The following is a 24563-nucleotide window of genomic DNA, read 5'->3' as shown; positions in this document are numbered from 1 at the left end:
GAAAAAGAAGTAAGCCGCTCAATTCCCTGTAGAACTGGATACGGAACCACTGATTGGTTCAAAATTGGGAAAGGAGTTCAGCAAGGCTGTTTACTGTCGCCCTGCCTATTTAACTTATATGCAGAGCACATCATGAAAAAGGCAGGGCTACATAAATCAAAAGTTGGACTTAAGATTGCCGGCAGAAATATCAACAACCTCAGATATGCAGATGATACCACTCTAATGGCAGAAAGTGAAGAGGATCTAAAGAGCCTCTTGATGCAGGTGAAGAAGGAGAGTGCAAAACTTGGCTTGAAACTCAACATTAAGAAAACTAAGATCATAGCATCCAGACCTCTCAATTCCTGACAAATAGAGAGGGAAGAAATGGAGGTAAGTGACAGATTTTATTTTCCTGGGCTCCAAGATCACTGCAGATGGGGACTGAAATTAAACCAAGAAATTAAAAATGCTTACCCCTGGAGAGCAAAACAATGGCAAATCTAGACAGCATACTAAAAAGCAGAAACATCACCCTGCCAACAAAAGTGCATATAGTCAAGGCTATGGTTTTTCCAGTTGTAATGTATGGCTGTGAAAATTGGACCATAAGAAAGGCTGAGCGCCAAAGAATTGAAGCCTTTGAACTATGGTGCTGGAGAAGTCTCCTGCGAGTCCCTTGGACTGCAAGGCGATCAAATCAGTTAGTCCTAAAGGAGATCAAACCTGACTGCTCTTTAGAAGCCCAGATCCTGAAGATGAAACTCAAATACTTTGGCCACCAAATGAGAAGGAAGGACTCACTGGAGAAGAGCCGAATGCTGGGAAAGATTGAAGGCAAAAGAAGGGGATGACAAACAATGAGATGGCTGGATGGAGTGGCATGAACTTAAGATGGACTCCAGAGGATGGTAGAGGACAGGAAGGCCTGGAGGAACATTGTCCATGGGGTTGCAATGGGTTGGACATGACTTCACAACTAACAACAACAATTCAACTAAGCCAACCTTAATCTATTGTTCCCTAGTTAGTGATACTCATTTGTACCTTCTCACCCAACAGTCACTCTATCGAAATTGTAAGCCTCATCAACATAGGAACAAAGTCTGCTTTTATTGATACTATATTTTCAGTAATTATATTTAGTAGTTTTTAAGGAGCTAAACATTCCAATAGCTATTTTTATTATAAAGTAATTAATAATAAATGTGATTAAAACAATGTTGTTTCTATGGGAGCAGATGTTTCTTGGGTACAATCTCAAAAAGACAGCCAAAAGAGAGCATATTAGCATAATATGTTACATAATACAGCGTGAACTTTATTTTTTCAAACATAAAGAGAAAAAAATGATGGCAATAAAGCCTGACTCTTTTATCTTCCTCTTCTACTATTTTTTGGGTATCTAATGCCCAAGAAACAATGCAATGAAAATAACCATTCTAAGCAAAAGATTTGGAAGGGCAAAAGAAAAGTTTAGCCATTGTACAGTGATAGTACTACCCTTACTAAGAGAAGCATAACTTTCAAAGTTTTAAATATATGGTTTTACTACATCAACATGACAGAAGATAAGTCTTCCTTTTTTCATTCCACTTTAATTATTCTCAGAAAATCCAACATTCTCCTTTTAGCTCTAGAAAGTTCAACATCCTGTGGCATACTCTGAAGCGGATCATCTCATTGCCCATGGATAGAGGTTTTAAGGAACCTCAGTTGTAGATTATGCATGGATCAACTTCACAGCACTGTAAAACTGGATTATCTGGGCCCTTTTCTGTCAGGGTTAAGGCCTGATTTTGTGAGATTGCACTGATCACTCTACTGAATGACTTGCATCATGATATAAATAGGGAAAGTATGATCTTCCTGGTATCAGTAATGACTTTTGATATACAATTGCCTATGGTATCCTTTTTATGTAGTAATTTTATTAAATAATCTAATTACAACAGTGAAAATGAATACAAGTAGAAAAAAACTAGAATGAAAAGAATAGAAGGTATAGAGAAAAGGGGGGAAAAAGAATGTAGTAAAAAATGATAAAGAAGTGTTTTCCTACATTCATCACAACTATAAACAATTTTAGTAATTTATAATTTTCTCTTAAAATACAACAAATGATATCTTCTTCCCATATTCTCTCTCTTATCTGTAAACAAATTAATAAAGCGTTATTTTAGTTCTGATGTCAGGAAAAGTTAATTAAGGGTTACCATAGTTAATTTTAACTTTGATAAGTACACCAACCTTACATTCCTTTTATTTCTAACAATCTTAAACTTTAGTCCCTTCAAATAATATCATAGAACTTAAGTTTTTTTCATTTTTTTTCCTTTGTCCCTTTTTCACAAAATTTTTCAAACTTTTAAGAAGACTTTTTTCTAAACCCAATATTGGGTAAATGACCCAGGTCATTGTCTCTTGTTGTGTCATATCATTTTTATTTATTAAGACATCAGCTAGAGGCAGGTATTATTAAAATTAACTTCTGGATCCATAGTTCAAAAATGACCTTCAGTATGCCCAATGTTAAAATACTTTGCTTCATTTCATAATTGTAAGTTCAATTTGAGTGTTTTTCTCCTTTACTTGTAATCTTTAGTTCCCTCTAGTGTTCATTTTTTACAATCTTACCCTTTAGTGATTTTTTAAATTCAAAACAAAAGCATTTTCCCATGGGAAGGAGTCTTTATAATCAATTCTAAAATCTCATTTGAAATTTATCTGGAACCTTAGTCCATATATAAACTTCTAAAATCAAAGTTTTAATCATCTTTTTGCTGTTTATTCAAATAAATAATTAACTTATAGTTAAAAGTTTCTTTTGCTAAGGATTGAAGGGATAATTATCTAGTGCTGTCAGATCTCTCAATATAGTATAAAAATTTCCAATAGTTGAAAAGCAATTAATAAGCAATTTCTGAAAGTACCCTGTTTCCCTGAAAATAAGCCCTCCCCGGATAATAAGCCCAATCGGGCTTTTGAGCGCATGTGCTAAAATAAGCCCTCCTCCCCAAATAAACCCTCCCAAAAATATTGAAAGATAGCAGCAGCCATGAGATGACCACACTCGCCACCTCCTTCACCCCAAAAATAATAAGACCTCCTCAAAAGTAAGGCTTATTTTGGGGGTCAAAAGAAAATAAGACCCTGTCTTATTTCTGGGGAAACACGGTAGTTAGAAATGGAATTATGTAAATCTAATTATGTTAGAAATGTAAATCTAGTATCCTTTCAGAGGAGTTGATTACGGTTTCAGAAAGATGATTATTCCCTCATCTCTAAACTTTTTTGAGACTACTGTCTTGCAGTCTCTTCACAAGAACAGCTATCTGGAACACTGGTGGGTGATCCCAAGTCCTCTCCTCGTCTAGAGAGGAATAACAGAAGAGCTGGCACTTCAATCTGCCACAGTTACCAGTTCTGTTTTTCAAAGACCCATTTTTAGTCCAAGGATTGCACTTTTCTTATTTATATATATATTTTTAAAGAAACTTATAAATAGGAAAGTCTAGCATATCCTTGCATATTTTGAATATGCTTTCCTTTTCCTGGCCCGATAAAAAAAACTTATTCAAATAGATGTTATCCTTATAATTTGCTAATTATGAACCCACATAAAATACAAGAATCCTGTCTTTAACAGTGAATATCCACTTACAAAAACATTAATTTTGCTAGATGATTCAGGTGCTTATTGCCCCTTTAGGTTTTATGCAAAATGCAAGTCAATAGAAGTAATTGAAGAATGTTAAGTCTATTGCAAAAATGTGATTGCTTGTGGGGAGAACTGCAAAAGACACTTTTTACAGGGAAACTTCAGTCATGTGAAGTGCATATAACAACTGAACAGAAGTACCATTTCCCCCCAAATAAGACCTCCCTGGATAATAAGCCCAATTGGGCTTTTAAGCCCATGCACTAAAATAAGCCCTCCCTGAAAATATTGTAACACAGCAGCAGCCATAAGGTGACCACACTCGCCACCTCCTGCACCTCAAAAACAATAAGACCTCCCCCAAAATAAGGCCAAATGCTTATTTCGGGGGTCAAAAGAAAATAAGACTCTTATTTGGGGGGAAACACAGTATGAATTCAGTAAACTTTCAAAAGTTGAATTACAAACTTTTTGTTTAGAGTTGCAACAGACACTTCCTGTTTGTAGATAATAAAGTCCAGAACAAGGAATGCCAAATATGGTAATAGTATTAAGCTGCAAAATTCCTTACAGTTCTGTCATCATGCTTTAAAAACAGCTTTCCCCAAACATTCATCTTTATACATATATTGACTCCAGTTTTCTTTATTTCTAGCCAAGGTGCTATTATTGGCTGAGGGCAGTAAAAGTTGTCATCCATCTTAAAGAGTTCCAAGTTTCATAAAGCTACTTTGAAAGAATCTTGTTTATCAACTCATGGCTTGCTATATTCACAAAACAATTCACTTTATTACTTCAGATATAAGGTTTAGTTGATTTTTTTTCATTATAAAATAGACTCTGTGGAACATGTTACGACAGTCTTCATGACCCTTTAGCTTGAAATAATGTTCAGCTATCTGGGAATCCTTGGATAAAAATCTAAAAAAAAATGATAAGACATCCGGGTAGAATTTGTAATCAAAACTATCCATGTTTTGTGATAGTTATAACAAAAGAGGTAAAGTTGGCAGTGTAAAAATTACACCACTGCTAGTGCTAGCATAATGTAAAAAAATGATTCCCCCTCCCCACCTCGTTGTCACAATCTCTGGCATGAATGGTGAGGACAGCAGCATATGGCAATCAGAAGCAAACTGCAGGTGAGTGCAGCAGCCAGCTTAAGTGTGCTATCATTTGTACTATGTAATTACTGCTATCATATCTGGGCTGCAAAAATCCAAAGGCCAGCAAAGGAGCAGAGAGCTCTATCCCTTTTTGAGCTGAGAACATGTCAAGCAGGAGTCAATAAACCTGAATCCAATCACTGGATAAATATCTCTACTGACAAAACGTATACCCTAGTTCTGGTGAACTGACTATGTAATATTGACAAACAACTTTAAATTGTCTTGGGAAACAGCTATCCAAAAAAAGCTGAGCCACTGTGGCTTTTCCAATGAGGCTATTTTGACTTTTAGAGCTAGATCAAGATAGATCAATATTAAGGCAGAGGATTCATACATTGAAGGCCAAACAGTAATTGTTGCTTTCTCTCACAATACATTTCAAAATAAACTAGATTTTAATTCCATACCAGCTTCTTATATTAAACCACTGCTTCAAAATTCAAGGTAAATTTATCTCTAACTTAGTGTGATGCTTTCCCCATTTTGGAAGGAAAATATAGGATAACCCCCTTTTAAAAAATATTATTTATATTTTTCTTCTTTAAAATACATAAGTGCTTAATAAATAAGATAACCTCTTATGAAACTCAACACTATCCCTCTGACACAGGTGTTTTAGAAACCATAGTCCATGTTTTTTTGAACTGACTGTTCTCACTGTTGCTTCTTGACCTGCATATAGTTTTCTCAAGAGATACAGTGACCCTATGTGTCCCGAAGTGGATACGACTGGAATGCACCTATATATCTAGGGAAAGCTGTGTAATATATTGGTTCTTAGGTATTTACATCTATTATCCTACAGAACGTACATTATTTTCTTGAAAAGTTTATTTAATCTCCCATCTTTTCAATTAATTTTTTTAATGTTAAAATTTATTTTCCACTTCTTTCTTCCAGTCCAAAAGGCTAGCCTAGTAAGCTTCCTCTAAGTCTATTTTGAGGTCTCACTATGAGGTATACCAAACTAGTTAAGAAATAGTCTTAACTTGTAATTCCAGGTTTTATAGAGTTCAAAAGACATCTATTAGTAAACAAAGAGCTTTAGGACCAAATTTGAATGTTTGCTTTCTATAGAATTGTAATTATACTTCACTGATTAATAATCTACTAAACAATTCCTTACCTTTTGTATCTGTTTCCAATTGTCCTAGAAGTATCCTGTTAAAATATATTTTAAAAACATAATTAAGTACCCAATATTTATAATTGCTGATTTATAATTATAACTCAGAACAATTAGAGATGTGTGCCTGACATGTCTCCAAATACCATTCTTTGGTCAATATAAACATCCAACAAAAACAGTTTACAGTGAGAAACTGCTTCACAACCATGAAGGTTTTTACAGTAGGATCCAGTACATTTTGGACTGTGGAGCCCAATGGAAATTCTAAAATTCTGCTGAGAATTGTATCTATAATTATTTATCCATAGTCAGAGGACTTTATGTGAAAGAAATATAGTGAGCAATGAGCATAATCAGCAGCAGCTTTGAAATAATGGTGTTAATAAGAAATGGTATTGTATAAATGAAGAAAGGAATAAATATAACTTATTGTTCTTTATTTATATCCAAGCTTTGTCTTAAATTGCACATGAAAACACCCCCAAATGAAAAATATAAATAAGAAAAATTAAAAGAACAAGGGATATGACATTGATTATATATTATATTGATTATAGGCAGCCTTCCAAATAATTCAATTTCAACTCCAATCATCATTTCCCTGGCAACATGACCAGAGGACAAAGCTTTAATGATTAGAGGAGATCACTATTGTGCCTGATACAAATAGTTACAAACCGTTTTAGCTACTACAAATGGTAACACTTTCTGGAAATAGAAAAAATGGGCAAAGAAAAATAGAAAAAATGGGCAAAGAAAAATAGAAAAAATGGGCAAAGAAGCCGATGTGGCCAGTCATAGACATTCTTGCTAGAACCTATATTTGATCTTGCTACACTCCACTTGTACTAAGTACAAGTATTATGAAATCTGAAATTATATACATATAATATGCATAATTATATACATTTACATATACATACATATATACTGTACATACATTACACATTTTTAGTGGTGTTCTAATATTCTTCACATTTCCGCAACTACCATTTAGTTCTTTGACTTTTGTAATAACAGAATGAAGCAGAAGTAGAGAGAAAAATAGCAAGAAACAGGTTTTCCTCTTTGGTATATTATAAAGCAGAATTCTATGCAATTTGTTACAGCTTGTTTGGAAGAAATATTTGAAAATTAACATGCAACCACAAAGGATTTTGGAAAACAAATGTCAGGCAAGCTTTCAATTCTGCTTATAATGGGAACTCATCAAATATCACAACATTCCCACACAATTAAATAGTCACTTGAGATTTTCATTCTGGCTTTTACGTTGCTAGTATAATATTTTTACTGAAAGTTTCATTATTAGCAACATGGAATGGCTTCTGAGCACACATAGACACATATACCCTACTATAAGAAACAATGTAATAAATAATGAACAACGTTTTATTTTGCTGTGCACTTAATATTTTGATGTAGTTGAAATTAAAGATCATAACAAGTTAAAAATATTAACTAGAAAGCAGTGAAATTAGTTTGGCTGACTATTTAATTTCAACAGAACTAGTTAATGTCATTGGATATGTACTTGGTCAAACTATTTACAGATAGTTCTCAACTTACAACAATTTATTTAGTGATTTACAATGGCACTGAAAAAAGGAACTTATGATTGTTTTTCAAACATATGACCATTGCAGCTTCCTCATGGTCACATGATCAAAATTCAAACGCAGTTGACTCAAATTTGTGATAGTTGCAGTGTCCTGGGATCACCTTTTTCACCTTTTTCAACCTTCTGACAAACAAGATCAATGGGGAAGCCAGATTCACGTAATAACCATGCTACTAACTTAACAATTGCAGTGATTCATTTAACAACTGTGGCAAGAAAGGCCGCAAAATGGGCCAAGACTCACTCAACAGCTTTCTCACTTAGCTATAGAAATTTGGGCTCAATTGAGGTCCTACCTTGATGAATATTCACAGATAGAAATTCTGAGATTACAAATTGAAGTACAAAATACCGTGTCAGAGTCAAATAAGACAGAGTCTTATTGTCTTGACTCTCTGTCCCACCAGACTCTTCCGGCAGTCGGCCCACAACCATAGAGTGCACTCCCACAGCAGCTGCTGCCAGAAGACTCGGCAGCCAATCTCAAGAGTTTGGGAACGGGAGAAGAAGTTATGCTCGGAGCGTGGCAGTGGCAACGGTGGTGGTTTGGCCCTGCAGGGAGAGCTGGGCCAGGACATGGTGAGGCCGGGACGCATGCGAGCTGGAGGCGTAGCAGGCACTTGCACAACCCCCCTCTCCAGCCAGGCAGAATGCCATGCACTGACCTAGGGTGTATCCAGAATGTGCTAAGCCACGGGAGCTGGGGGTGGGCAGAGCGCCATGTGTCTTGACACCTTGGGGAAATCCCTAGGTCAGTGCCTGGCGCTCTGCCCAGCTGGAGAGGGGGGTTGTCAGGTGGCTGCTCATGTGCATGGTCACCTCATGGCTGCTGTGTTGCACTGCTGCGACAGCACAACACAGCCATTTGCCCCTGAGGCTATGCCTGGCTCTTCGGGAGCCTACTCGTAAGAGAGCAGCCGCCTAGCAACCCCCTTCTCCAGTCTGGGCACAGCGCCACTCACCAACCTAGCAGTATCCTGAAAGCGCCAAGCAACGTGAGGGCCTTTGCCTCCCCCCAGCTCCTGAGGCTTGGCGCCTTTGGGATACTGCTAGGTTGGTGAGTGGCACTCTGCCTGGCTGGAGAGAGGGTTGTCCAGGGGGCTTATTTTCAGGAGAGGGCTTATATTTTGCCCACCTGAAAAATATGATGGTAGTCTATGCTAGCAATAGGGAGGGCTCTAGTAAGGCGACTGTTCTGGGTTATAACAGTTAACACTGTATTCATATGAATTCTGTTAATTCTTGTTGCTTTGAATTTAATTAACATGATCAGAATATTTACCGATTGCACTAATAAATGTAATAGTTAAATCCTGATCTAAGACCACAATAACATTTAATTTTTTTTATTCTATCAGAAAGTAGCAGTTAGCAATAGCAGTTAGATTTATATACCACTTCATAGGCCTTTCAGCCCTCTCTAAGCGGTTTACAGAGTCAGCATATTGCCCCCAACAACAATCCGGGTCATCATTTTACCCACCTCGGAAGGATGGAAGGCTGAGTCAACCCTGAGCCGGTGAGATTTGAACAGCCAAACTGCAGAACTGCAGTCAGCTGAAGTAGCTTGCAGTGCTGCATTTAACCAATGCGCCACCTTGGCTCTAAGTAGTTACAAGTCTATGTGTTTGTGCATTATTTCCACCTCTATTTATAATAATGCCTGACCAATGTAACAGTGGCACTAAAATCTGTCAAAACAAAAATTAAAGTTATTTGTAGATATGCATTATAATATCTCACCTGCAATATATATGAAGCATTTGGATCGGAAACAGTGGATTCATTTTGTATTGTATTTTGCTGTGTAATTGTATCTTCTCTTTTACGTTCTTTATCACCTGCTTCATCATCATCATATTCATCCAAGCTCTAAAATAAAACAAATCAATGTTTTCTAATTTGCACATTAAATCTGAAGTACCACATTCAGCAGACTTTGGCTATTGCAAGATTTTTGGGGTTAACAGACACTATTTGCACCCATTAAGCTGTGCATAATGAATGTATTGGTCTAAAGATTGCCAATTATTTGCTTGATTAAATATAATATAATATTTCAAAGGTAAAATGTATCTAGATACATGATCTAGATTCAACGTAAGAAAAGTTCTGAACATAAGTTTTAAAAGAAAGGAATTTTTCAAGAGTAGACATTATTGAACCTTTTAATTAAATTTCCAATTTTTAATTTTAAAAATTATAACATCAATCCAAAAAAGAAAGAAAGCTCAGAGGTACAGTTAAAATACCAAACTAATAATTAAGTCTTCATACTTGTATTCTGGTTGGACTGTCAAGTCATCTTACCTAAGCTGATGACATTTACTGTTTATTGAATTTAAGTTATTAAAATTATATAGACTATATAAAGTTATTAAGTTATTAAATTTAAGTTGCTAACTCCAACTCCCATTATTTTCATAATAGGAAGCACGTTTCTGTCCAAGATATATGAAAAGCACCAGTATAATTGTAAATTGTTTTTACATAATGTTGCACCAATAAAATTATAACAAGTATTAAAAATACATTAAAAGGGCATTGAAATTAACCTATGATTTTAAAACAGTATTTCTGTAATAGCAAAGGTACTTTAAGAACTGTTTGCTTGTTGATCTGCTGTATGTTACTTGCTCCTAACTCCCAATGCCAAGGACACAACACTGACAACTATAGATAAAGTGACAAGGATTTAATGGAGGAATAACCATCGGCAACTTCAGCTGTCAATCAACTTTTTGGCCAAGACAGATGAAATGGAACACATTCTACCACATACGTATGTATTGACCTTTGAGTGCAATATTATCTGAGATTTCTTTAAAGATCTTTTTTATTTTGTCATTTCTACAATAGCCTATAGCTATGTAAGTAATGTGCATTTCAAAAAATGTTTTGAATTGGTGCTGGGTGCTACCAAGACTTGAAATACAACACCAACACCTATAAGTAATCAATCTCTAAATGATGTGCTGCTGTCTAAGGAAAGAGAAAAGAATGATTGACATGACTTAATCTTTATAAGCTACAAGCATTACCCACCATTATGATTGGCTACTTGGTTTACCAATATGTCCAGAGGTGAGGAATCTATGATTTGAGAACTTTAGAATAGTTATATATAACTTAAGTACCATCACAAGAAGAAGTTAATTTAACAGTGAAAGCAGATTTACTTACTGCCTCTGAGTTGTTAAAAAAAGAAGACAATGAAGAAGGTTGGTCACAGCTTGTTAACTTCATGGGAAAAATGAGTATTTCGTGTAAATCAAGTCATGGCATTTCAGAATACTGCTACATAATGTAAGTTATTTAGGCTCTTACAGTATCTTGTGGTCATCCAACCATCATTTTCACACTTCACAACCAATTTTGAACAAGCAGAATTTATGGAGAAGCTGGCAGAAAATTTATGGTCATGTGATGTTTTGCTTAATGATCCATGTTAGCTCGCCTAATGACCAAATGAGAAGTGACATTATAAGTCCATTGGAATCATGTGATGTTTTGCTTAGGCACTATATTACTACTGATGGAATTGCCAATCCCAATTGTGGTTACTGTACTGTATAAGGAAGAAGAGGCAAGTACAGGGGAGCTTCTCTCCTGCTCTGGAATATGCAGCAAGTCTCCATCTGTTGCCATCACTCTTACCTTCTTAGGTAAGGAGTGACTGGGAGGTAGGGCAAGGCCAGCCAGTGGTGTGTTCAGTCGTTAGGAAGCTAGAGGAGGGGGATGAAAGAGCTTCATTTATCTGGAAATCTGAAATGATTCTTGATTTAAATCATATGGTACAAAGGACCCAAAGAAGAACAACATCAGCACACAAAAAAATCACGTTGAATAAAGGATGTGAATTAAACATCTAAAATAAAAGCCAGACTCCAAAGCATAAAGAAATTAAACTATGAGCATACAAAAATTTTCTTTACTTGTAGATATTTTGAAAAGCACAAGTTGCTTTGTTTTTCTTTTAAAAAAAAGATAATTCCAAGAACTTTATATATTTTCTAATTTGACAGGTAGGAAACAAGAGAGAGAAAACGAGAAACAGAGAAAGCTAAGTGTAATAGGGTCAGTTTTGTTTCCCTTATATTGTGGCTTCTTCAATTGAGGTGGGGCTTGACGTCACTACAACACGACATGCAATCTTGGAGCTCCAGGACTGCTGTCGATATCTCTGCTGCTGGATGGTCCTTTTGGACCTAAACCGCCCTGTAGAGATGGGGATAGAGAAAGACAAGTACTGCTAATCTTAGGGGCATCGCAAAGCCCCTGATCGACACAGGAGAAGTTCTTTTTTCTGACTACAAGAGAAGCCATTATGGCTGCACAAGGTTGGGACAGCCCCGAACAGAAAGAAAGCAGGAGGGAGAGTGTGTCGAAATGGTGAGAAAAAATTTACTATTAGAGAAGAGAACACCCAAAAAGATTTAGAGTAAAATTAAAATTGAAGACAGAAGAGAGTAAACGGTGGATTAAGCCTGTATTAAGATTAGTGTGTTATCTATCTTTCTTTAACTTCATTTTTTTTAATGGATGGAATTCTTACAAATGCCTCTTACTTTTTAAATTGGACTGGTCTCTTTTTTCCTTCTTCTATTTTTCCTCACTTTTGTATCTGTGGATAAAGAATCTCTTCCTTTTCAATGCTCAGTTGGATTTTACCTTTTAACATTTTTTTCTCAAGTCCAGAACAAAGAGAGGGGTAAATGCAGAGGGGAAAGAAGTAACACTGCCACCTAGAGGCTGGAGGCTTGGAAACACTACTTTCTTTGAACATTTGATATCTCAAAATCCTTTATTTTGTTTATTGAAAGGGACAGTGGGAAGAGCATGATTTGTTTATACAGGTGCTCCTTTGGAGTACTATATATAGTTGGATTGGAGTGAAGAGAAAGCCTTGATTTGAAAGATTACAGTGAATTTGTTTGAAATCTAGCAATATACCTTGGATGCTTTAGTGGCAGTGCTTACAATTTGGAAAAATGGCGCAACATGAAGAAGAAAAGGAATTAACATTGCAAATAATTATGCTAGAAATTCAAAAAGTACTAATAAGTACAGAGAACATTGAAAAGAGACTTGATATTATAGAACAAAGAACAGAAAGAATGGAGGGAAGAGTTGAGAATACTTACAAAACGATGATGAAATTTGAGGATACTCAAAAAATTGCAGAAAATATGAATAAAGTGATAGGTAAGTAAGAAAGATCTTTATTACGGTCAAAGACCAGCAATATACACTTGTCTTTACACTATATTAAAAATACTAACATTAAAATATAATTAAAAGTATTTACATTAAAAGTGGATAATAACATTATGGTCCAAAGATTGTTAAAGGTATGTCCAGATAATTGGTACAAGATGGTACTATACTGTAGCCAATTTTTTTCTTATGGACATTGCAGCAGCACAGAACTTTCCCACTGCATACGTGGTAGCCGGGTTAGTGTCCTGGAGGAGAAAGCCTAGATAAACATTGTCTGCCCTCCCTGGCAATCTCTTTAATAAGGGGAGAATATATGCAGACCTACAAGCTCTGTATAGCTCGCAGTGTAATAGTACATGTGAATTATCTTCTCCTTTACCACATATACAAACGCGTTCGGCTATAGTGTTCTTTTATACCTGCCCTGGAGGAGTGCTGAGGGAAGAATGTTAAATCTGGCTCTGAAGAAAGCTATTCTTTGTTTTGGAGAGATCAGGTCATTCAGATATCTTGCCGATTCCCACACACCCTGTTTTATTCTGTCCCTACTGTGGAGAGGCAACCTATTTAATTCTTCTTGGAACTCCATGTCCCCATTCTATTGATTACTACTTGCTTTGCTTGCTCAAAGCCTAGGGACATTAATAATAATGATGAAAGCCCATAAGAGCCTAGCTTGTGATCAATTGCTTGTTTCCAGGGGGAAGGGAAATTGTCAGTCAACACTAGTGGGGACAGTCCCTCTGGAAAGAAATGCATTTTAAGCCAATAAATGACCATCATCTTCCAGGCTCTTACTTGAATTTGAGGCATACCTGTCTCAATTCTTAACTGGGCATTTGGAGTTCCATTGGGAGCAGCTAAGATGGCTCGCAGGAATTTTGTTTGAATGGTTTCTAACAAGTCTCTCTTTGCAAGGATTCTTGTTTATGCCCCGTAAAGAATTTGCGGCAATGTTTTGACCTCAAAAAGTTTTAAGGCAGCAGGTACTAACTGACCTCCACCTGTATAAAAAAAATGTTTGATTGCATTTGCGGACCTAATGGCTACTTGAAATGTGTGATCCAGGTGTGCCTTCCATGTCCCTAGCGAGTGGAAAACCACACCAAGGTATCTAAATGTTTTAACCTGTTCCAAACTATATCCTTCTATTTGCCAGGAATATTGGCGTGGTCTTTTAGCAAAAACTAAAATTTTTGATTTATCGAAGTTAAGGACCAGCTTGTTTTGCCTGCAATAGCCGAGTGTTGCCCTAATTGCTCTCTTCAGTCCTATGGGGGTTTGTGAAATGATAGCGGCGTCATCAGCGTATAAGAGAATTGGCACTTTGCGTTGTGCTAGGTTAGGAGGATGGAAATCAGGGTTCTGTTAAAGATCAATCAGGGGATTAATATAGAAGTTGAAGAGGGAGGGGGACAGGATGCAACCCTGCCGTACCCTTTTTTGTACTCTTACTGAGCCAGTTAAACTCCCTTGGGGATTGCACCTCACTTTCGGGGTGGAATTGGCATACAATTTTTGTATGAGGAAGAGGAGGCGTTTATCGATAGTGGTGCATTTTAACTTCTCCCAGAGGGTGATCCTGGATATTGAATTGAAGGCCTGTTTAAAATCCAAGAAGGCCACAAAAAGAGAGGATTTTTTTTATGTGTGTATTTTTGTACTAAATGGTGGAGTACCAAGATATGATCCACCGTCGATCTTCCTTCTCTAAAACCGGCTTGTTCGTCTTTGATTATCCCCCCTGAAATTAGCCAATCTTGAAGTTTATAATTTAAGTGTTTGGCACACAGTTTACTAATAACGCTTAGAAGACTAATGGGTCTGTAGTTGCCTGGGTCATTTCTATTCCCTTTTTTATAAATTGGTATGATAATTGCTACTCCCCAATCTCTAGGCATATGGCCTGTATTGTCTATAAATGTAAACAGTGATGCTAAAAGTGGAGCCCACCAACTGGCGTTCTTTTTAATTATTTCTGGCAGGACATTATCAGCTCCGGGTGCCTTATTAGCCTTTAGGGCTCCGATCAACCGGGATATCTCTTCTGGTGTAACAGGGGGACAGTGAGGAGTGTGGTCCAAACTAGCTTGGCTCTACTTGGTTACATAGTCAGGATCTGTATAAAGCTCCCTAAAGTACTCTTCCCAGGCGTGAATTGGAACCTGATTTGTTGGGGGTAGGGGAGGTTTTCCCAATCCCCTGATGATGTACCAAAAAGGGATGTATTTTTTGTCCTGACTGCCGTAATTAGTCTATGCCAAGACTCCTTCAGGGCCGCACTTTTCTTTTCTTTTAGAAGGTTCTTATATTGTGTTTTCAACTGCTTTAAGTAGTAAGTGTGCTCCTTGGAGGAGGCACCTTTACTTTTCTTGTATTCTTCATTATATATCTTTTTTAGTTGAACACAATCTCTATCAAACCATTTTTTGCTTTTTGAAACTAGCATTTTGGGGTGAGCTAGTGATCTGTTACTGAGAACCGAATTCAAGTTTACAATTAAGGATTCAAACCCCTCTAGGTAAGATCCCCCACAGTTATTTCTTAGTAGAGATGTACGTAACTCTATGGTTTCAGGGGCTAACATTCATTTGGTAACTTCCTTAGCGTTTTTCTCATTCCATTTAATTCTTACCTGGGTATTTTGAGTTTCTAATCTGGGTAGGTAGGCTGTGCCTGCCCTTAGAGAATTCTGGTGCAATGTGAGAGTAAGGAGTATTGTATTATGATCATTTTCCAATCGCGAGTCTACCTCTATCTTCTGTAAGAACTTCAGGAGGTCATAAGATATTATCCAGTAGTCAACTGTGGATTTTCTTCCTGCTCCCTGGTAAGTATATTCTGCTGGGAAATCGCCCCATGGGGACCCGTTAAGGATGCACAGATCCAAACGTTCAGTCATTTGTCTTACACATAAGCCTGCCCGATTAGCTTTAGGGTCTTTAAATTGTTTGGCATGCAAAGATTCCTCTGTTACATTTTCATCATAATGAATCTTAAACTGCTTATATAATGCTTGGTCATTTGGACCCATCCTAGCGTTTAAGTCCCCCCCTATAATTATTGCAGCTTTGGGGAATTTGGCTGAATAGCCAAGATTAAAATCTTCTATGCTGTCCCAGATCTTGTTAATCTCATTATTCTTATTAAGTGGAGGAATATAGATATTGAATAGCAAAATCTCCACCTGTTTAAATAAGAGTAATGTAGTTAATGTAGGAAAATTGTTGACATTGACAGCCAACCAAGAGCGGAGGAAAATGATACATATGGAATATTGAAAGGAGAGGTCGACAAACTGGAACTCTATTTCAGACTTCAAAACATAGAAGAAGAAAAGGGAGAAAATCTGGCAGAAATAATGAGAGTAATTTTGGCTGAAGCACCAGTGATAACTAAAGACAAGCTGATGGAAGGAACAGATGGAGGGTTTCGAGGCTTTACAAGATATGCAATGAGCAACAAGTTGCCAAGAGAAGTTCACATAAGACTTAAGAAATCTATCAGAATTCAGATTTTACAAATGGCAAGATATTGGACTGCACTATTACTGGAAGGATACAGGATGATGAAATTAAAAATTAAGTTAAACTTAGTTAAATTTTGAGTATTATGTATAAGACAAAGTAATAATAGTTATAGTCAAATAAATGATTAACAATGATAATAATGCATTTATATACACTAGATTGATAATATGAAATTTTATATAAACTGTAAGTGAGGACTATGGAGATGATGTTGAAAAGCTTTGTTACAAAAAATAAACAATTATATATAGAATAGAATATAAAGATGTGTTACCATTAGAAGATTTTAGGATGATGTAATGAAATGCCATAATATAAATTTACTTTAAATTTAGTATACTTCACATAAAAAGGATGTACTAATAGCTATACTCAATGAATGCTTAATAATCATAATAATTGTATACATATATATATTAGATTGATGATATGAATAATGAAATGTGCTGTAATGAGTAAGTTGACATATGAAATTAGAGAACAAGAAGATAAACAATTTTATAGGATATGGGATTTATTTTATCAGTGGTCAGATAAAAAACAAACAAACATGGAATTGAAAATTACTAGAGAACGTTACCAATACTAAAATAATAGAATTAATTTAGAATAGGATATAAAACTACTTTATTATTGGATATATTGAAGATGATGTAATGAATTATTATAGTATAAATGAACCCATATTTAGAATACCTCATTTAAAATGAAGAAATAATAGTGATAGTCAAACAAATGAAGTACTATAATAATAATGTATAGAAATATATTTGATTGACAATATGTGACTTTATATAAAGTTTAAGTGATGATTATGAAAAGGATGCACAAAAACCTTGTAACCAATCGACACACTGTATGGCAATGGAAGATGTTTTTTATGTTATATGTTTTGTTTGTCAATGTTTGTTTAAAAAAATATTTAAAAAATATTGTGGCATCTTCAAGTCCTGTACTTTGTTTCACCCACTTTTTTGGAGTAAAAAGGTGCATTTTATACTCCGAAAAATATGGTATTTCAAGTTGTTTACTTTTGCTAAGAGCTAATAATAATAGATATTAGAGCTACTAATAATAGATAATAATGAATTTTTGTTTATATTAAAGAATTATGAAAATATGAAATTGATTCAACTTGTTTTTATTCCACATGTGCAGTATTGTTTCTCCAAACAATACTAAACAGTTAAAGTTACATTTATGGCTTTATATTGGGTTTCTTGATTGTAATAAATGTTCTAGAACTACGTTTCTGATTTGAATCAAACTGATGACATCTGATGGGAAACATCAGCAAAACTATGATACCAAAGAGCATACAGAACCAAATTTCCTACTATTGCTTTTTAATCAGTTACTTTTCATTTTCCTTTCCTACATATTTTTATGAGATATTTCTGGCTGATCTCCAGGATAAAAGAGCTTGAGGCTTAATGTAGCTTACTAAAAGATTATCATTTACATTGCTGTCTGTATATTAAAAGATAAGACAAATTCAATACCTGCGGTCTTCAAGGACACAAACATATAGAGATTTTTTTTGTAACACTGAAATGGCTTTCTATTGATTTCTTCCTCCCCCACTTTCCAGTCTTAAAAGGCTTCAAACTTATAGCCTTGTTACTTTTGTAGGTTTCTCATCCAAGCAATAACCAGGCCTAACTCAGCTTAATTTCTGAACACAGATAAAGATGGCAAGTTATTGCTACCTGGTCTCTGGTATAATATAGCTAAATTTCAAGGGATTAACTCTATTTCTATATACCGCAGACAAAAAGTATGAATTTAACTATTGAGTCCAAGGTTCAATACTACTTTACAGCACCCACACCTCTGCAATTAAGCATAGTTAATGCAAAACAGTTTTAGAACCGTTCACTACAAAAGCACTGCAATAATTAAAAGTACAACAGCATTGTCATATATTCCATAATAATAAGTGCAATCATTTTTTTCTGTCCAGAGTACTAAAATGCATGCTTAAATTTTTTAAGTGTACGGAATATACTGAAATAATTTATCTCAGAAGAAAGACAGCTGAACCAGCATCTGAGGGTGAAAAGGAATGTTTTCACAGGCAGAGTTAGTAAATACCACTGGTCTTAACAGACATTCTTCCTTAAATGGAAGCTAACACTGACTAAGCTAAAAAAAATATTTTCCTACAATAGATGTTGCAACCCAGTTATTAACCTTTGCAACACCTTCAACCAGAATGCATGAAAGCTGTGCACTTTGTAATTAAAAACAATTGTTTTCATGTCATAGTTTAAAATATTGTCATTTTTCATTTCTATGTGACAAAGAAAAGCAATGGTTTTGCTATACTTAAATATTATCATGGCAAAAACAGTATATAAATGGATTTACATAAGCACCAATATTACATTCCTGTATGTGTAGCTTATACATACTAAGTGTACGAAAGAGAACACACAATCCTTTAAACATAACATCTCTTAAGTGTTAAGAGCATTTTCAAGGAATTGTAAATGAAAATTTAGGATCCTAAAACCAGTTTTAATATACATAATCCAGCTGCCTTTTAGCATTAGACTATTTTAGGATAGCCATGTAATTCAAGCCAGTAAGAGAAGACGGAGATAAGAGAAACAGGTTTCTGAAATAAGTCATTGTTATTGTTTTATACTTTTATATGCTTGATTGAAAGTGCCTTATTTAGGGTGACCCTCTGCTTCTGGAAGGTTCTTTAATCTGGCAATGGATTATGTCAATTGGATGGGAATCTGCTACATTTTCCAATATACTATCAAAAAAGCCTGTTCCATTTAGTAGATAGGATTGTGAAAGTTGCATATAAGGTAATTTACAGGAAGTTTAAGCAAAGAGGCAATCAACAAACAGGTTTTCCTTCCCCATTTACTGGGAGAAGCTTCAAAAGTCTTCTCATTAATAATCTCCAGCACCAAGTACAGTTTATTGCTTTGTATTTCTTTACTGCACTATCAGTGACAAATGGATTAAAATTTAATTGAAAGAATTTGGCAAAACATTATTATCTGAGGTTACAATGGAAATTAACCTAGAATCTCCCTAGATTTGCAAGTTCTATCTTGCTAGGTGAAGCAGAAACAAAAATGGAAATGTCTGCTTCCACTTTAGATTAAGTATAATTTAGCATGTCAACAAAACCATAAAGTGTCGTTCATATTACATACTGTTAGGCAAGAAAGGCCAGACTCAACACCAATATTTAAATCCTTGACTTGCACCCACAACTAAGACCGAATTGCCTTTATTAAATTGAGATATCACATGACCACACTGACTTACAATGGCAATCCTGGCATTAATTGCATTTGGGAGCAAACAAATGTTTGTGGGTGCTTGTTGGACAAGCTGGGGATCCATGTGGGACTGTGGAGAGAAGGCAGCTGAGAGAATGAATGCTCTGGCTAGGACAGCTGAGATTTCTCAGGACAGGGCAAGCTAGCCCAGAGCCTCAGTTTGGAACCCCACAGGGCAGGTTTACAGGCATTAAAAGAGCATAAAATGGGGAGGGGGAGATAAGTGGGTGGGAGTTGGAACGTCCCTGTAATTTAAGTATGAACATGCTGCCAAATGCCTGAATTTTAATCATAATTGTAAGGATGTTACAATTAATATAACTTTTTTGGCTCACGTGCCATAAGCGAGGGGAGCGCAGGGGGATCGTGCACGGGCAAGCCGCACCCATAATGCAATGCATGCCCCCCCCAGCATCCATGCGTGCATGACAGGCATGACCCCCCCCATTTTTGCATGCTTTTTTCACCCTCCCCAGGCTCCAGAGACTTTATAGGAGCCTGGGGATGGCAAAAACAGCCTCCCTGCCCCCCCTCAGAGGCCCTCCGGAGGCTTCAGGAACTTCCCTGAAGCCTCTGGAGGGCAAAAACCAACCCTATGAGCAAACCGGTCACTTCCGGATTGCTCATAGGGCCGTTTTTAGTCCTCCTGAGCCTTTAGGAAAGCCTCCGGAAGGCTCCAGAAAGCTTAAACCAACCCTACGGGCAAACTGGAAGTCTGTTCCTGAACTTCCAGTTTGCCCATAGGGGCGGCTTTTTGCACTCCTGAGGCTTCAGGGCTGTTTTCGCCCTCCCCAGGCTCCTATAAAGCCTCTGGAGTCTGGGGAGGGCGAAAAATGGCTTTAAAAAAGGCTGAACTCAGTTTGCCAGCCCGTGCATGTGCACTGGCCAGTTGACAGGGCAACGCCTCATGTGCCCTGACAAATGGCTCTGTGTGTCACCTGTGACACATGTGCCATAGGTTCGCCATCCCGGCCTAGGGCATACCTAACTTGAAGTCCCTAAAGACTGGAGCCTTTACCTTACCCTCAGCTCTCCTCAAAAAACCGATACAGGAAGATTCATTATTCAGAAAGACAATACCCCTGTGTCTTTGGACACCTAGAAACAAGGGAGCATGTGCTTCTCCAGTGCCGAATACTAGAGATATCCATACTAGTCTCCTCTCATCATTGCTGTATAAATACCCGCAGCACACAAGACTACATCTCCCTGCTGCTTTCGGATATCAACTGTGCTACAACATGCAATGTCGCTACCTGATACCAAAATGATACAACTTGCAATGTTGCCAAGTTTATTTACCAATATTCATTTATTAGATTTGTGTGCCGCCAATCATATCTACAGTTCTGTACTGCAGTGCTCAAAATTCATCAGATAAATGACCTGTGGCCAAAATAAGTCTTAATGACTAATTTAGTGAGCTTAATAAGCGCCTAGCTTGGTATATAGGGAGTCCTCAACTTAGGACCACATTTGAGCCCAAAATGCATGTTGTTAAATAAGAAATTTGTTAAATGAGTTTTGCCCCACAACTTTTCTTTCCAGTTGTTAAGTGAATCACTGCAGTTGTTAAATTAGTAACACAATTGTTAAGTGAATCTGGTTTCTCATCACTGTTTATTGTTGCTATATGTTCCTGAGCAGGGTTCCTACTTAAAACAGTATATTAATGGTGCTGGTTTGTGTTCTGGGAGTTAAATTCAATGTAGGTATTAGGTAATCTAATTCCATGGCCATACTACTAGAAGAAAAATAACAGAGATCAAAACTTAATGTATTATTCATCATACAAACCCACATACTATTCTAATATGAACACTAACTGAAGTAAGTAAAATCTAATGTAATCCACACATTATCACTGTTGGTCTTTTGTTCTGGTGCAATGCAATGGTTTTAATCCCTAAGGTTTAGCAGGAATAGAAATTCATGAGTTGCTGTCCTATTCTATAGCATGTGATAAGATTTATTTTCAAGGGAGCAAGCACTATACAAGCAATGTAGCTCCACAGTTCTACTGATACCCAATTTCATTGATCCTTCTTTTTCCTGGTATCAGTTCCAACTTGTCATTAGAACAATTACTATGGAACTTTTAAGATCTTAAGGAAATAAAGAAACATGCTGGAGCAACCAAAGACCTATTTAGAGTGTATACTGCTCTATTGTTTCATTTCACAATTAACTAATTTGATATATATGAGAAGAACACAAACTCTACTTGAACACAAGTCTGTTTGTATTACTGAAGAGAACACATTGCTAATGGAAATTTGGTTATGGGTCATAATGCGTCCCCAACATCTTCCAATGGTGGATCACTGATTCCATCAATCTTCCTTCTTGTTGTTCTCTTCTTCACTTTTCTTATATTTTTCCTGCATCGTAAACATCTCAACAGAGAGCTAGATCTGTGCATAATGTGTCCAAAATATCAACTGAGAACTGAGTTATTCTCTGAATTTTCAGGGAATCCTCATCACAGCACATCACTGATGTTTCCTTCATCAGTTTTAAAACCATTCTCATCTTCTTTCAATATAGCTTCCGTCAATATGTATTCAATTATACATGGGTAGTTGAATGAATCAGTGAACAGCCTTATTTGACTCCTCTGCCAACCTAAAGCCATTTTTTTTGCCATATGTTGTACAGACTATGGCTTATTTGGATTTCTTTTGCTTTCTTATGTATTCAACATGCATCAAGCTAGGTCTCATATTTTGAACATCTGGCATTGCTCTTTCCATGTAAAATTCTAATATGTGTTGAATTACTTTAATGATAATTTGCTAACATGTGGAATTAACGAAACTGTATGACAGTTTACACATTCAGACTTTCTTTGGCATTGACATATATTTTGAATCTGTTGGCCATGCTATTGTTCTCTAGATTTCTTGAAACTGTTTAGTTAAGACATTTTACTGATTCGTCTTCTGTCTCTTTCCATATTTATGAAAACATCCATAAATTTATAATACCTTCCAAGTTGGTAATGTCTGGAATGCTGTTTTAGTTTCTTTTTTCATACTAGACATTATTGTAATTAGGAATAACTTCTAAAGTACCCTCAATGTTTTCTCTACTGTACCGATATTCAGTTTAAACTTGCGATCTTTATTTGGCTTTCTTGGAATCAGTAATCTTTCCTGGAATACTTCAGCATGCCATTTCAAGGTTGGACACTCTTTCTACGTTTGCTGATCTTCCTTGTGTTTTTGTGCCCATTTCCATCTACAATGTTTTTACAGATATTGTTGTAACATCTGTAGTATTGTAATACTACTTCATGTCTCTTTTAACAGTTTTCTGAAATTTTTGTTAAGTTGCTTCCTGAAAGCTTTGTCTTTGGTTTTCTTCCTTACTTGGAAATTTCTGCCATCTGTTCTTACATTCAGTTTGCTTTCTTGGTCTTTGGCAGTCTCTATTTTCACAATCCGTAACAATTATTTGATACCATTTCATAGGTCTCCTGGTTCCTTATCAATGAAATTCAGGACTCAGACTAAATCCTGATGCTTTCTTTGAGAATTGTAAATATATATTAAAGCTCATATTGTGATTTGCTTTTTTCTACTTCATCTTGACTTGAAACTTGCATGACTTTATAATCTGCTCCATAGTCAGCCTCTTTGCTTTATAACGCAGCCCTTCAAACTCCCTGTATAGTCAATTTAATTTTGGTATACTTCATTTAGTGGTGTCCATATATATAGGCATCATTTTGCTTTTTTTAGTCATGGACCATTTTTTAAAGTCATCAATAGGTGATATTTCTAGAACTCTATTTCACATGACCCTGTGAAGTGTGCGTTAATTTGTAATAACCCTTCTAGCCATTAAAGAGGGCATGAGGCAGCAAAATTAATTACTTCAATTGTTGTCATTATCAAATACCTTTTGGATACCTTATAAAATTGACTAACATTATATTTTCATTTTTAAATATTTTTCTGAACTGAATTTCCTGATTTATTCTGCTATATTAATTCATTGCAACTAAACAATCACCAAGTAGTGGAAGTACTACTTGTTGCTACCACATGTAGAATTAATTAAATTTTTTATAAAGAACAACAAAAAACAACTTAGTAAAACATATCCAAATCAAGAAATGTTTGTTACTACATTCAAGAACATAATACAGTATTTGCAAGATGACTCAAGACCATATTTGAAATACTGAAATACAGACAAAAATATAAAGGAATGTAAATATTTTTCAAGTAGCTTAATCGCAGAAGATATGGCATTGTTTATACAGTTAAACAATTAAGTATTCGTTTGAGATCAACTCTTATGACTTCTGGCAGTGTTTATACAGATTTTGCTAGTGTATTTAGCCATTGGAAAGAAAAAAAACTGGATCCTACGTGCCTTTTATAAGCAGATGACACTTACTAACTCAAAGTGAGTTCAATAGCTGGCAGTACAGTTAAGAACAAAAAACTCAATGTGATCCAAATAAACTAAACATTATCCAGCATTTAAAACTTACTCATACAAATTTATATATAAAAACTCAAAACTTTCCACCAGAATCATGTTAATACAATTGAGGTTACTTGATCTAGAAGTTGTTATATTAAGATATAGCCAACATGTAAGAAGTGAGTACCAATTTAAAAGTCTTTAACCTTTCTTTCATTACACTGCCCTGTTAAGTTTTAAAGAATGCAAATATTTCAACTATAGTGGCAGTGATGACAAAAATATGTTTTTCAAGTTGGATATTCTTAAAAATAAAGAGGCATCAGGTACTTTCCATGTTCATAGTCAGGAGAAAAATAAAGGAAAGTTACCAGATTCCATGAATATTTATCCTCTCAACATTTCTGTTAACGCAGTTGCACTGTATTCTTTCCTCAAGATTTTCACCATGTAGTTAGATCACATTTGAAAAGGTACAGACAACATCTTGTTTTAAGTTTGTCAAC

The 24563-nt window shown here is 35.9% G+C and overlaps 1 protein-coding gene across 1 annotated transcript in view; it reads right to left on the bottom strand.

Annotated features, from left to right (window-relative positions):
• Positions 1-24563, bottom strand: part of PAWR (pro-apoptotic WT1 regulator) — a 47243-nt gene that overhangs the window by 7177 nt on the left and 15503 nt on the right. The window contains exons 3-4 of the mRNA XM_014074392.2: positions 9306-9434; positions 5939-5973 (exon numbers count right to left, since the gene is read on the bottom strand). Coding sequence (XP_013929867.2) covers positions 5939-5973; positions 9306-9434 — 164 coding nt within the window. The remainder of the gene's footprint in view (positions 1-5938; positions 5974-9305; positions 9435-24563) is intronic.

Source organism: Thamnophis sirtalis, unplaced genomic scaffold (assembly GCF_051295495.1).
Source record: "Thamnophis sirtalis isolate CommonGarterSnake01/CBP01778 unplaced genomic scaffold, rThaSir2_p1.2 scaffold_9, whole genome shotgun sequence".
Classification (NCBI taxonomy): Eukaryota; Metazoa; Chordata; class Lepidosauria; order Squamata; family Natricidae; genus Thamnophis; species Thamnophis sirtalis.
The sequence above is the reverse complement of the archived record's forward strand: the minus strand, read 5'-3'. Positions and strand labels throughout refer to the sequence as shown.